At 45.7% G+C, this 13,990-nt stretch overlaps 1 protein-coding gene, 1 long non-coding RNA gene and 1 other non-coding gene across 5 annotated transcripts in view; all 3 read right to left on the reverse strand.

Annotated features, from left to right (window-relative positions):
• Window positions 1-367: 367 nt before the first annotated feature.
• Window positions 368-861, reverse strand: LOC144367077 (uncharacterized). The gene is made up of 2 exons (XR_013426285.1): window positions 792-861; window positions 368-563 (listed from the first exon to the last, which is right to left on the reverse strand). It is a non-coding gene; the product is annotated as an uncharacterized LOC144367077 (long non-coding RNA).
• Trnat-cgu (transfer RNA threonine (anticodon CGU)) lies at window positions 737-808 on the reverse strand. The gene has a single exon. It is a non-coding gene; the product is annotated as a tRNA-Thr (tRNA).
• Window positions 862-6,539: 5,678 nt separating the features above from the next.
• The window catches only part of Mrtfb (myocardin related transcription factor B), a 172,377-nt gene continuing 164,926 nt past the window's right edge, over window positions 6,540-13,990 (reverse strand). For 2 of the 3 annotated variants that reach the window (XR_013427058.1, XR_013427057.1), the window contains 2 exons: window positions 8,195-8,487; window positions 6,540-8,050 (listed from right to left, as the gene is read on the reverse strand). Coding sequence is in view for 1 of the 3 variants with exons in the window: in XM_078024340.1 (XP_077880466.1) it covers window positions 8,025-8,050 (26 nt within the window). In the remaining 2 variants the exon portion in view is untranslated. The remainder of the gene's footprint in view (window positions 8,051-8,194; window positions 8,488-13,990) is intronic. The other variant, XM_078024340.1, reaches the window with a different exon arrangement.

Here is a 13,990-nt window from a genome sequence, read left to right on the forward strand (position 1 = left end):
GAGCCTCCTCTGGTCGGGCTGGTTCATCAAGACAGGCAGAGTCCAGTTCCACCAAGCACACAGCAAGAGCTCCATTAATACTTTCTGCAGTTGGAAAGCTCAGCCAGACCTAGGTTCGATCACGTGATCTAAGGTTTCCGAGACCGACGCCTTCCCCATTGGGAATCTCAGGCCGCCAGCCACACGCCCGTTTTACGGAGGGGCCAATGGAGGCTCCGAGCAAGAGGTTTCTTTTCTCAAGTCTGGGCAGGGCTCCCGCCCTCCCGAACTGCAATGCCTACAGTGGATTTCCTTTTAAAAATAGCAGCCAGACAGACACCAGCTGACTCTGGGTGTGGGCTCCATGTCAGGCAACCGCAGTCCTCTCTTTGGGGTGGATAAAATCGGATTTTAATGTTCAGGAAAATGTGAAGTGCCACCAGCTAGGTGGGTCTGCTGGGGCTTCGCCGGGGCCAGGAGCTACAGGAGACCCCGGCCACGGGAGCTCTGCACCTTCTCCCAGAGGTGGACGGCAGTAGGGGCCAGGTTGGCTGCCCAAGCTGGACCACGCGGCCCTCCACCTTCTGCAAGAGAGGGAGCAGCGATTAAGGCCAGTTAAAGAAAACACGATCGCACCCTTAAGGATTTCAGGGAAAGGATTAAACGCGGAGTCGGGGGCGTAGAGGCCCTGCAGGAACCCTTTTGAGAGCTCATTTCCGCCTAAAAATTCTCACCCCCCTGGATAAAGGATCGCGGCAGGCACGGACGGGGTTCGAACCCGTGATCTTCGGTTTACGAGACCGACGCCTTACCACTTGGCCACCGCGCCTGCGTTAGAATGGCGGCCCCGCGATCCTCTATCCTGGCGCCGCTCCCGCGACCAGCCCGCGGGCGCGAGCGCGGCGCGAGCGCGGCCCCGCCCCTCGGCCCCGCCCCTCGGCCCAGCCGGGCGGGGCTTAGCGGGCGCGCGCCGGCGGCTCCCCGCCCCCACGGCGAGTGGGTGTCCCGGGCTTCGCTGGGGCGGCGTCCCCGGTGTCCCCGCGGGCTGCCCAAGACGCGAATCTGAAAGACCGAGCAAGTAGGGAGCCTGTTGGGTCTCGGAGTTCAGGGTTCGAATCCCGGCTCCGCCAGAGCTCGAGCGACCTTGCTCGGCTGGTCTCGGGAGCTAGATGGCAGCTAGTGGCAGCTAGATGGCCCCCGGAAGCGGAGGAGTGACGGCCGCTGTCAGGATCAGCCCGACCCCGGGGCCGACCGTGTCGCCCGGCTGCTGGTCGGGAGTGAGTACGGACGTTTAATAAAATAAGCCCCCACGCTCCTTCCCGCAGACTCCCCTGTTGGCTTTCGGGGTGTCCCTGATCCCGGGACAGAGCAGCGCGGCTCCTCGGGCCCAACCCGACGGGATGGAGGCGAAATTGCGGGTGCAGCCCGGCCCCTGGGTTTCGCGGGCGGCCGCCGCGGTGCACGGCCTGAGCCCCCCCGCTCTCCAGGATCCACAGATCCCACCTCGTGTTCGTATCCCGACCCACTTCCCCGTCCTCTGCACTTTGATTTTTTCGTGTATTAATGTGCGCTGTGCTAATCGTGTGTAATACGGTGTAATCACGATCAACACAAGCACGTGCAACTTAATAAACACGAGTTCTATTACTCAACGTGTTGCAGAATATCGACGCATGTAGTGAATTCTACACCCTGAAACATGTACTAAGATTCCTGTGATCATTATGCATGAGTGGGTTACCTTATCCCCTTTCATGGCCGCATGGCTTTCGGCGGAGTGTTTGCACCTCAAGGGATTTAATCTGTTTCTGGGAGCTAGACGTTGGGTTGTCTGTTTTTTTTTTTTTTTTTCCTGCAAGAACATTCTACTACATGTGTCTCTGCTTGCTGGTACCAGTGACACCATATGATCCCATAGAGACATCTATTAAGAATGTCCCCAGCTCAACATGCAGGTACAGAGGCAAAGAGCAAACTTCAAAATAACTAAGATACTGTGTTCCCAAGTGGCTTTAAGGATCAGTGTTTGGGCAGGTGGAGAGAAAAGGCACAGGTATTTTCCCTCCAGACACGGGGACTGCAGCCCTGAGAACTTGCACCTGGAGTGTTTAAGATTCAAGTGCAAATCCCCCAAGCAGCTCCTTAATTTAAAAAAAAAAAAAAAAAAAACAGAAAGAAAGAAAGAAAAAAAACAACAACATGATGATCCAGACCTGTAATCCCAGCTGCTTGGGAGGCTGAGGCAAGAAGATCTTAAGTTTGATGCCAGCCTCAGCAATTTAGGGAAACCTTGTCATAAAAGCAAACTGAAAAGGTCCTGGGAGGGTATCTAGAGGTAGAGCCCTTGTCCGACATGCCCCAGGCCCAGGTTCAAGTTCCAGCAACACTAAAATAAATAAATAAATAAATAGGAGAAAATTTTTAGGATTAAAACACAAGTGAACTGCCGTGGAGTCCGTGACAAACGTCGGCTTCATTGTCCTCCTTCTCTGTTGTTGTTGTTTGTGGCTGGTGTGTTGGAATCATTGTGCAGAAGCCGCAGGGACTTATACAAAGTGAAAAGAAATTGGCAAATGAGGGGAAAATCACAGGGCAGCTGAGCCTAGAACTAACTGGAGGGGAAAATCAGATTTTAAGAGGTAATTTTTTTCAACTTTTTCTTCTGAGACGGAGGGAGGTGAGAGATCAGGGACATCAGGCCCGTGAAAGGGCGTGTGCATCTGGGGGGCAGACAGGACGCCTTAGATACCCATAGGTCCAGCAAGGTGCAGAGGTATCTGACCTTCTACGAGCCCTAAACTGCAGAACACGGGTGCCAGGTGGAGGGTGTAAAGAAGCCCCGAGAGGCTGCAGATGATGGACACCTGGACGGTGGGTCCTCGTGCCCCACGCCCTGATCCCAGAGTGGTGCCTGGGAGAGGGAGGTTCTCAATAAATATGGCCCAAGGACTCAACCTGTGGGACTCTCTTCCAAGCAGTCCTGGGACCCTCGTTGGCCGGCACCCTCTACCTGTTTCAGTGGTGAGCTTCGATGCTGGCCGGTGCTGTGGGTGAGTCGTGAGGGCACAAATAAAAGTGACCTCATCTCGGGTGCTCGGATGCTGGGGTGGGAATCAGGGTAGCTGAAGCAGGTGGTGTTTTAAGAGAGAAAGTGTCAAAATTGATCTGGTGGCAAAGCCAGGTGACGTGAGGAATACCTTTGATCTGTTTCATCTGTATAATTGAGTTGCCTCAATATGAATAATTTATGAGCACCTACCTTTCCTTTGTGTTAAAAGGTAGGTACTATTTTTTCTTAAAATACATACATATAGCTTTTAACCTTCCCCCCCCCCATCTTTCTTGCATGTATTTTCCTGTGCCTGTCTCCAAAATAGGAATTTGAGTGCTACTGGGGCTCAGACCCGGGCTAGGGGCTCGAGGAACGAGCTCTTACCGAGCTACACCCCCAGCCTCATTGGGTTTGGAAAGGACCTCCTGAAGGTCCACGATCCCTCCAAGCCCTTTTCCCTTCCTCCCTCCCTTCCCTCCTGATGGTTTGTGATTCACCTAAATCCCAGTGAGATGCAATATCCATCTAAAGCGGTTTGGCCAAGTCAGGTTTGCTTGAAAACTCGTTTTCAACCAAGTGTCTCCAGGGTACCCCTCTCGGGGACAGCCTGTGGTTAGCCGGAGTCTCTGTCCTGGCTCCCTGGGCCTGTGTTGTGCCCTCCAGAGAGCAAGGAGGAGCAACAAGGGCCACCCCAGTCTACGTGGGGGCACCTGTGTTTTCTCAGTCACATCTTGGTCCAGCTCGGAGTCTGCCGCAGATTCCCACTGATGGTGCAGTGGTGCCCCCCACAGATCTCAGTGAACACAGAGGGGTTGATTGGGTGGGGCCCCGGGTTCCGCCTCTCTAACCTCCCCAGGAATAGTAGTGCTGCTGGTTTGTGACCTCGATTACAGAACCTCTGAAGATGGTTTCAAGTATTGAAGTTTTTGCTCATGGAAGAGAGAGTGTGTGTGTGTGTGTGTGTGTGTGTGTGTGTGTGTGTGTGTGTGTGTGTGTGTGTGTCGGGGGGACTCCTCAGGCTTGGATTGAGGTCACCTGAGGTACTAACAGCAGGCTTTTAACTAATACACCAAATTGAGGCTTAATTTAAAGTGAGCCACTCACAGAATCCCAGCCCCTGGAGGCAGGGACTGCCTTGTGAGTGACAGTTTAGCTCTGGCTGGCACGCACTCGTGAGTTGAGTGGTGTAGGGCAGGGAGAGTGGGCGACCTGGGGCTGGGCGGTGTCGCACTGTTGAACGTCCTACCAGAAACACGGGGGTCCAGGCACCTCCCATCCTGCACATCCTGCCTTTTCCAATTTTAGCCGTGCTGGAGGGCATGCGGTGACCTTGGCTTCTCTGCCTTTTCCTGGTGACTAATGTTAAGCACCTTCTCAGGTGCTTGTCAGTCATTTGTTCTGTCTTTTGTGATGTTTCCACTCAGTTCCTTTGCCCATGTTTATAGTTTGTCATTCACTATTGAATTATGAGTGTTCGTTTACACGGTACAAGGTTTTCAGGTATATATATTATGAATATTTTTTTTCCAATCTGGTATTTCCTTTTTTTGTTGTTGTTACTAGGGATTGAACTCGGGGTGTTTAACCACCGAGCCACATCCCCAACTCTTTTTTAACCTTTTATTTAGAGACGGATCTCACTGAGTTGCTTAGGGCCTTGTTGAGCCTGGCTTTGAACTCTTAATCCTCCTGCCTCAGCCTCCTGAGCCACTAGGATTGTAGGTATGGGCTGCTATACCTGGCTTTTTTTTTTTTTTATTTCCATTTTCTTAATGGTGTCTTTTGAAGCACAGGGAATTTAAGTTTTGACAAATTCCTATGTAGGTATTAATAGTGCTAGAGATTGAACCCGGGACCTCCTGCATGCTAGGCAAGCCCTCTACCACTGAGTTACATCCCTGGATATATATTTTTTTCTTTTCTGCTCCTTGCTTGGTGCTGGTTCATCAAGATTGCAAAGCTTTTCTCCCAAGTTTTCCTCTAGAATTTTTCTCGTTGAACGTTTTACCCTTAGATCTACGATCCATTCTGAGTTGGTCTTTGTGTGTGTGGAGGTATTTTTTCCTCCACATGCGTGTCTACTCGCTCCAGCACCAATTGTTGAGATGACTATCCTCTCCCACTGAATTGCCTGGGCACCTGTGTTAAATTCCGCTGCCTGTGCCTGTGGGTCTGTTTCTGGACGTGGTGTCCTGCTCTGTGCTCTGGAGGTCCATCTGGATGCCCATTACAGTCTCATTATTGTCATTTTTATCCAAGGACCCAAGTTTTATAAATCTTCCAACTTTATTCTTCCTTGGCAAAATCATTTTGTCTCTTCTCCACTTTTTGCATTTCTATGTTTTGGAATCCACTCATCAGGGGGTATGAAATGCCTCCTGGGACTTGGGCTGGGATGGCCTTGGATCTACAGGTGAATTGGGGGGAAATGGGTGACCCAACAATATGGTTCTCCTCTTTGTGACTGTTTCATTCCCAGTTGTTTGCTGCTGGTGCCGAGTCTTTGGTTCTGTTTTTGTTTTGTCTTTGGCATTGCATTAGGTGGATTTCCTGCGGATTCCTCCCCCCACCCCCAGGGGAGGAAAATAGCTTCCTTTTGGTGCTGTCTAGGCAAACCCCCCTGCCAGGTGTGGTCCTGTGCTGGCCTCTGCAGAGTGCAGCAGAATGTGCTGCCTGTGTGGCCAGGGACCTCCCAGCCTGGAAGGAGGTGGCGATGGTTGGCTCAACACCTTAGTAAATAATGGTGACCACGCACAAAATGTTACTAAGACAAAACAAAGTCCACTTTTCTGCAGAGAAATGGCAGCTGTGTAGGGCATCCTGATGCCACTGCGTCCAGTCAGTCTTTGAACCTCTCACCTTGGCAAGAATCTGTTTAAATTGGTTCATTCCAGAACAAGAGCAAGTTGGCAGCTATGAATAATAAAAAGTTTTTTTTCTTTTTCCCCCTCTTTCCTTTTTATTTTCCCCCCCTCTTCCCAGATAAGCTCTAGAAAGGTCAACAGATTATCTGAGGTACAACATTAGCATGCTGCGCGGGCCACGGGTTGCTGTATATAAGGAGTGGTAGACAGTAACAGAATAGAAAGGTATTTGTTTTATCAATCCTGCATGTAGCAGAGAACTCCCTCCCCCCCCCAATCTTTCCCCCCTCCAAGATGACAACTGTTATGAGTTTATTTTGTATAGTTACATGTCTTTTTTCTTTGCTTTCATGTGGCCATGTATTATCTATAGAAATGGGATTATTTTACCCACAGATGTCATCGTACTGCACATATTTTTTTTCCCCTTTCAATACTTTATTCACACAAATCACTCAATACAATTTCACTCTATAGGTTCTTAATCAAGAAAATGACAATCCTTAATGCTAGGCACTGCAATAGACACGCTCAACTCACAGCAAACAATTCTAGATTAATTAATTCATAGCAAACAATTCTAGATTAATCCTAAGCACTGCAAAAACACTTAATCATGATAGGCTAATGACAGACTTTCCCTCTGCATGCTAAATTCAAAAGTCTTACGCCTTAGGCTTCATGTCCAGCAGATGCACACTCACTTAGACTGTGGTGGCCAGGTCCGGAACCAAGGCAGGCCTTTCCTGGTGAGGAGTGGATGACCGGTTGAGGAGAAGGTCACAGGGAGGAGTTGCGGCTCTTGCCAAGGTCCAGATGAGGAGGTAGAGTTTGAGAGCCGTGAGGATTGCGCAGAGGATCAGGAACGATGACAAGGGATGGATGTCAGGTCCTCACCGGGCTCTCCAGCTCGAGTGTACCCTTGTTTCAGCTGGCTGAATCCCTGTTCATCTGCTCTATTACTTATACTAAATTTTGGGGTTTTTTTGACCCCCCCCCTTTCAATCCTTATCAGCTATCACTGGATTTCTTGATATCATTTACCCTGGGGTCATTTCTCATACAGCACATATTTTTAACATGTCGTTTTTATTTTACAACGTATTGGAAGGCCAGTGGGTTCCCCGTGGCTCTAGTTCATTCCCCCTTCCCTGTGTTCTCATCCATTAGATGACTGGACCAAGGTTTTCAATGGTTCCCCTGTGGCTGGCCACCTAGGTTGTCTCTGGTGTCTTCACTGCAGCACATTCTATTATGCGCTTCTGCTCACGGGTCTCCATGGCCTGTGTGAGAGTTCCTGAGCCTGGGAATCGGGGCTGGCTTCCTAAGGTAACTTCTCTGTCTAGGTTTCCCGGCTTTGAGCCACAGTTCTGTAACTACCGCTAATGGGTGAGCCAGCTGGCTGTCAGTCCCAGGGCTGGGGGACAGACATTTGATCTGGTGGAGCCTCATTTTTAGCTTGTGTGGGGTTGGGGATGGAGGCAGAAATAATCAGCCCCATACCCACATGGCTGGGGCTTCCCAATGGGTCGACATGTGTTATGGATTTTGGTGTATTGGTATTAAACCATACAAATTCTTCTGGTTCTTTTCAGTATTATGAGCTTGTAACAATATACAAATGTTAAAAATTGGTTCCTTCACCTGTATTGACACTTCCTGTAAATTGCTATGAGCGTCTCACATGATGGTGTGTTTTTCTTATAGGAAAAAATCATTTATTTCCCTTTAGGTTTATTAATATTATGTAATATTTCAAAATCTCAAAACTTATGTTGTCCAGGGAAGTTATTTTGATGGATAGAAAGGTAGATGGATAGAGACCTTTTTCTAGACCTTGTATTTTAAGATATTTGTTACATAAATGATACTTGATCTTCCAGGTTGCAAGATCCTGGTTTGCGTTTTTAAAAAACCAATATAAAATGTTGTTGAAAAACTTCCCAGTAACAAGCATTAATTCATGTATGTGCCCCCCCCACACACCTTTTCAACCTAGGTGTCAAAGCACTATATTCCCAATTAAAGATGGAATATATGTGCTGAAATTTTAAGTGACTGTTTAAAAATGTCATCTCCTGTCATCAGACACCAATTATCACCTCCCCGGCTCTTGGTGTGGGAGGTGATTATTCCCAGGGCGGTTCTTGGCAACCTGAAAAGATAAACGGGTGGAAGGAAATGAAAACAAAATGTGCCGATTAGTTTGCTTAGAGCCCAATACATGCATACATATATACACACACGTATGTGTTATATATAAAAATATGATAGATAATATATCCTAAAACACACTTACTGGATATATTTTGCATTTCCCTCTTGTGACTCTGAGTGTAAAAAGGGTAAAAATGCCAAGCGGGAAATGCGACCTTTCCCTTTTTCCTCCTGCCCTATGGATGCGTTAGTGCGTTTGTGGATCTGTGAATAGGAGTTCATCAGCAGCTTTTCTTGCTGCTCCTCGTGGTTCTGGGGAAGTGGTGGTTGTGTCCTCTGGGACAGTCTCCATGGCTTGCTGGACGCTGGCTCGCTGCTCTGGAATGGTTTTCCTTGGGTGTTTAAGCTGTTGCCAGTCACCATGGTGTATCAGTGCTATTAAAATATCACAAGGAAAAATTTGCATATGCTTACAGCCAGACCTCACCTTGTCTCAAACTAAACCCGCCAGTTCCATCTGGTCGCTTAACCACTAAGCCACATCCACAGTCCATTATTATCATTATTTATTATTTATTTTATATATGATAGCAGAATGCATTACACATCCCCTTCTTATATTTTATTTTGAGATGGGGTCTTGCTAAGTGCTTAAGTGGCTGAGGCTAGCTTTGAACTCAAGATCCTCCTGCCTCAGCCTCCAGACTCTTCATCTGCTTTTGAAATCCTTTCCTTATGCACCGCCATCACCTGCTGCCTTCTGTTGCTGTGGGCTCATTGGCACAGCTGAGGATTTATGTGACTGGCATCTAGCAGCGGATTCCCTCTGCCTGGCGCTCTGTAACCAGCATCAGTATCTCGAGGCCCGTCTACTATTGGATGCTAAGAACCCGTCCCTTGCTGGAGCCCAGTGGTTTGGCCGTGTGAGTTGCTTCCAGTGTCTGGCTGTCACACGTCACAGCAGTCTTATTTGTAGGTGCAAATGTTGGACACATGGAGGTTTCGCTGCCCTGGGGTAGATACGGAGGTGGCATGCCTGTGTCACACGTATAGCTTTCTAGGAAATGGACGGACTGTTCCCAAGTGGCTGTGGTTGTACCATTTTACATTCCCACCCGCGGTGGAGGGCCGTGTGGCTCATTCACGTCATTGTCCCTGCTTGGCCACTGTTGTCTTTCAGCCTTTCCCATGAGGGTCTAGTGGTGTCAATTTTCCTACCTCCGGTAACTGAGCGTTTTCATGTGTAGATTTTCCTTTATCTTTGAAGTCTCTTCAAAGGCTTCATGCATTTTATGAGGTTGTTTATTGAATTTCAAGAATTCTAGATAGATCTTAAATATGCATCCTTTATCAGTTATTATTCATAAATATTGCTTTACCACTAAGCTACCTCTTCATCTCTTTTAATATCTGAGGCAGGATCTGTTAAGTTGCCCAGGCTGGCCTCAAACTTGTGATTCTTCTGCCTCAGTCTCCCAAGTCTCTGGGAGTAAGGTATGCACCACCACGCCTAACAATTTGTTTTTAAAAGTTGTTTAGAAACTTTGTGGTCATGAGGGATATTGGTCAGTAATTTACTTTTTTGTAGTAATGTCTTTATTTTGGTCATTATTTTGATGTTGGCAACGTATTCTAAATTGGGAAGCATTCCTTTTCGATTTTCTAGAAGAGTTTGTGTAGGACTAATATTTCTTCCAGAAATGTTGATGGCATTTGCTAGGAAAGTCATCTGATCTTGGGCTTTTCCTTGTGAAAAAGACTTCTCACTGTTATTATTTACTGGGCAAGTCAGTATATGGATCAAAGAATAAATCAAAGAGAATACTTTGAACTGAAAAATAAAAACAGTATCAAAAGGTGTGATGTGCTGCTAAGGCAGCAGGGGAGGGGACAATTTTTAGCACTCAGTGGTTATATTAGAAAATAAGAGCGGCCTTAAATCAATGCTATTCCCTCCTTTAACTAGAAAAAAATGAGCGTCCCTAGTTGTATTTTTCAAGGACATTTTCTGTTTCATCTAAGCTGATGAATTTATTGATGGTTTCCCATGAAGACTTTTTGGCCCTGCTATTCACTGTGTTTAAATGAAACTGGCGATGCCACCTCGCCTGTCGTTGGCAATTGACCTTTTCTCTTCATGGTTTCTGTGGTAGAGGTCGGTCAGTCTGATTGATCTTCTATGAGACTCTGCATTTCATCCCCTGGACTCTCCTCCAAATCTTCTGTTTTCTAGTTCATTGATTTCTGTGCTGATGGTTATTATTTCTGTTCCTCTTTCCTGCTGCCTTGGTAACACATCCCACTTTTGATACTCTTTATGTTCATTCAGTTCAAAATACTTTTTTGACTTTGAACTGTGGGTTCTATTTGGTTTTGAAATATTTAGGGATTTTCCCAGGGATCCTTCTTTTATCATTACCCTTTTCCTAATTTAATTTCATACTTTAATTTCACTGCGGTCGGAGAACATATTTTGTATAGTGTTTTTTTTTTTTTTTTTTTTTTTTTTTTAAATACTTCCAAATGCATCGAGACTTGTTTTATGGCCCAGGAGATAATCTCCTTGATAAATTCTTCATGTGCCTTTGAAAAGAATGCAGACTGTGTTGAGGAAAGTGTTTTATAAATGTCAGGTCAAACTGGTTGCTAGTATTGTGGATTTTCTTCTTATCCTTCATAATTTTTACTTCTGCCACTGACTAAGAAAAGGGATTGAAATCTCGGACTGTAATTGTGGATTTTTCTCTTTGACGTTCTGTGATCTACCCCACCCCCCATTGTTTGAATTGGTTAGGTACGTAAACATTTAGTATTCTTTTGTGTTGATAAATTTATTGCTATGAAATGGCCATCTAAACCCTGGTAGTATTTTTGCTCTAAAAATCTCTGCAATTTTGTCTGATAACACTAATCCATTGGTGGAATATTTGTAACACTGCATACCTTTTATTACATGTTTACTTTTTGTGGTGCTGGAGGTCAAAGTTGGGGCTTCGAGCATGCTTTGTAAATGGTCTACTGCTGAGCTCTACCCCAAGCCCTCTGTATTTTTACTTTTGACTTACACCCACCCCACTTCAAATGTTCAGACATAGGTGTGTGTGTGTGTGTGTGTGTGTGTGTGTGCGCGTGTAGGCAACATAATTGGGTGTTTGTACATTTTGAAAATCTCTGCATATTAATTGGGTTACTTATGCCATTTACATTTAGTGATAAATTTAAACCTAACCATATGGATAGTTATCATCTCCCTGGTTTTTTTTTTTTCCTCGTCTTTTTCCTACCACCTTTGCATTTGTTGACTTTATTGTTCATGTATCCCTTGCTTGGCTTCCTAGCTATGGCTGTCTTGTTAGTTTAGTACTTGCTATAGGATTTATTATAGATACCTGTAACTTATCATAGTTGTCTCTTAAATGATGTTATACCAATTTGGAAAAAGTATATGCACTAAAGTGTGCTCCTATTCCCCACCATATGCTGTTTTTCTCACATTTTACATGTCAAAAATACCACACAACATTGTTATTTTTTGAGATTTAAGCCCTCATAAAAACTGTTATGCCTATGTAGTTACCATTTATTGTTCCTAAGTTCTTTGTAGATTCAGATAATGTCATTTTCCTTCTCTCTGAAGGACTTTTCCAGAATGGCCACATGGTTTCACATTTCCACGAGCAGTGTCTCTATCACTATCATCTTGATTATTCTAGTGATTGGAAAGTGGTATACTATGTGGCTTTGATTTTTGATATAAAAGCATCTTTGTGCATGTATTGGCCATTTGTAGAAACCAGTGTTGATTCCTTACCCATTTTAAAATTGGGTCTGTCTTACTGAGTTGTAATAGTCCTGTGAGGGAGGCTGCCACATCATGTGACCAGTGTTTTCCCCTCCTGATTGGTTGAGGCACTGTCAATCACTCCCCCCCCCCATGATCTGGCTACTCTTAAGTTGCTGAAGACGGTAGCCCCAATCTTGAGGGTAGAAATAATGCAACCAATTGTGTCTTCATGCGTAGGCGTGCCTTTTGCAGCCCCATGGACTGAGCTACGCTCACCTCACCCGTTCCTTTGTGATATTACCCTCTTGCCCTGTTTGGGATAGAATGTTCCATGGAAAGGCCCCTTGTGTGTCTCCTTCTCTTACTCTGCCCTTGGGTGTGGCCTTCCTAGATGTCAGTGGACATCTAGATGACAGTGGACATCATGAAGATAGACTCGGCCCCCTGAACCTGACCCCTTGCCCCATTTGAATGGCTTCTCAATAAAAGGGGTCAGCGTGTGCTCGCTTGCTCTTTCTGCGGACCCTTAAGGTCAGAGGAGCTGTCACAGGACCCCCAAAGGAAAAGGTATCTGTGTCTTGTGTGGCAGCTCCCCTGGAGTGACCCCTGAGTGTTTTTGTTTCCAGGAACGCGGCAGTCCTGTGTATGTTTTAGGTCAGATCCTGTTACATGAGATTTAAACAATATTAATCTTCTTCATGGACATGAGATGTCTTTCTGTGTATTTGTATTTATCTCAGTAACACATTATAGTTTTCAAAGTGTAAATCTTATAATTTTCTTGTTAGCTCCATTCCTAAGTATTCTTTTTGATTTGTTAGAATAAATTTTTTGTCCATGGTTTATTCATTATTAACATACAGGAATGCAGTGGGATTTCATATCCTGTAAATTACTATGTCTAATGGTTCTCCAATTGGATGGCACAGGAGTTTGCAATTTTTGCGTTGTAAACAATGCTTTAGTGTTCATTCTTGCGTGTGATTTCCTGTACCATTCTCAAATCTCTTACAAAATTTGAATTGCGGTGTCAATTTATGTATACTCAAGTTTGTTAGTTATTTTAATTTATTTTGGGGGGACCAGGGGTTGAAATAAGGGGCATTATAGCCACTGAGCCACATACCCAACCCTTTTTCATTTTTTGAGACGGGGCCCCTCACTAAGTTGCTTAGGGATTTGCTAAGTCTCTGAGGCTGACTTTTGAACTTGGCAATCTTCCTGCCTCAGCTTCTCCTGAGCTACTGGGATTACAGGTGTGCACCATTATGCCTGGCTGTTGAGATATTTTAAGAAAGTGAAACCACTAGTTGGGTGCAGGGGCTCACATCTCTAATCCCTGCAACTTGGGAGGCTGAGTCAGGAGGATCACAAGTTCAAGTTCGAGGCCAGCCTCGGCAATTTAGTGAGAGCCTGTCTCAAAAAGGGCTGGGGATCTAGCTCTGTGGTAAAGCATCCCTGGGTTCATTTCCCAGTACAAATAAATAAAATAAAAAACACTTGTTTTAAACCATAGTTCTGCAGACTTTTTTTTTTTTTTTTTAGTGCTTAAAGAATTGTAAGCAAGCCAGTGTACCCCCCCTCAAGTGCAGATGAGCTCCCTGTGGCACTATTTTCTCTGCCTCGAATAGTTGACGTTCAGTGCGTCTCCTGGGGGGCAGGGTCTGTGTGGTGAAACGGGGGCATTGTGGATGGGTTGGCCCTGTGGAGGCATCACGACTTGCCCTTCTGTCCAGCTGCTCCCCTGCACCTGGTGTGGGTGAAGGTTTTGCTGTTTGGGTGAATGGGATTGATGGTCTGCCCCCTCTCTCCCCGCCGACTTCTTAATCAGATGGCAATGTCAAAATTTTGGCTGTCAACCAAGTTTATTCATCATTTTGTTTCTTCCAAGCAAAGAGGAAAATATGGTACTGTTCTCCTCAAGACTATTTTACCTTAGGCTTTCAGGTTGAAATTAAGGCTCATCTCAAAAAAACAACAAAACAACCTGAATTGTAACAACCATGTTTTATAGTTTATAAAAATGTCTTGGTTGCTTTTGGAAGTTGGTTAAATTGAAGGGTCCAATGCTGAGTCATTTAGGGTTTTAAAAATAATTTTTTTTTGTACTCGGATTGGATCCAGGGGTGCTTAATCACTAAGCCACATCCCCAG

This window comes from Ictidomys tridecemlineatus, chromosome 10 (assembly GCF_052094955.1).
Source record: "Ictidomys tridecemlineatus isolate mIctTri1 chromosome 10, mIctTri1.hap1, whole genome shotgun sequence".
NCBI lineage: Eukaryota > Metazoa > Chordata > Mammalia > Rodentia > Sciuridae > Ictidomys > Ictidomys tridecemlineatus.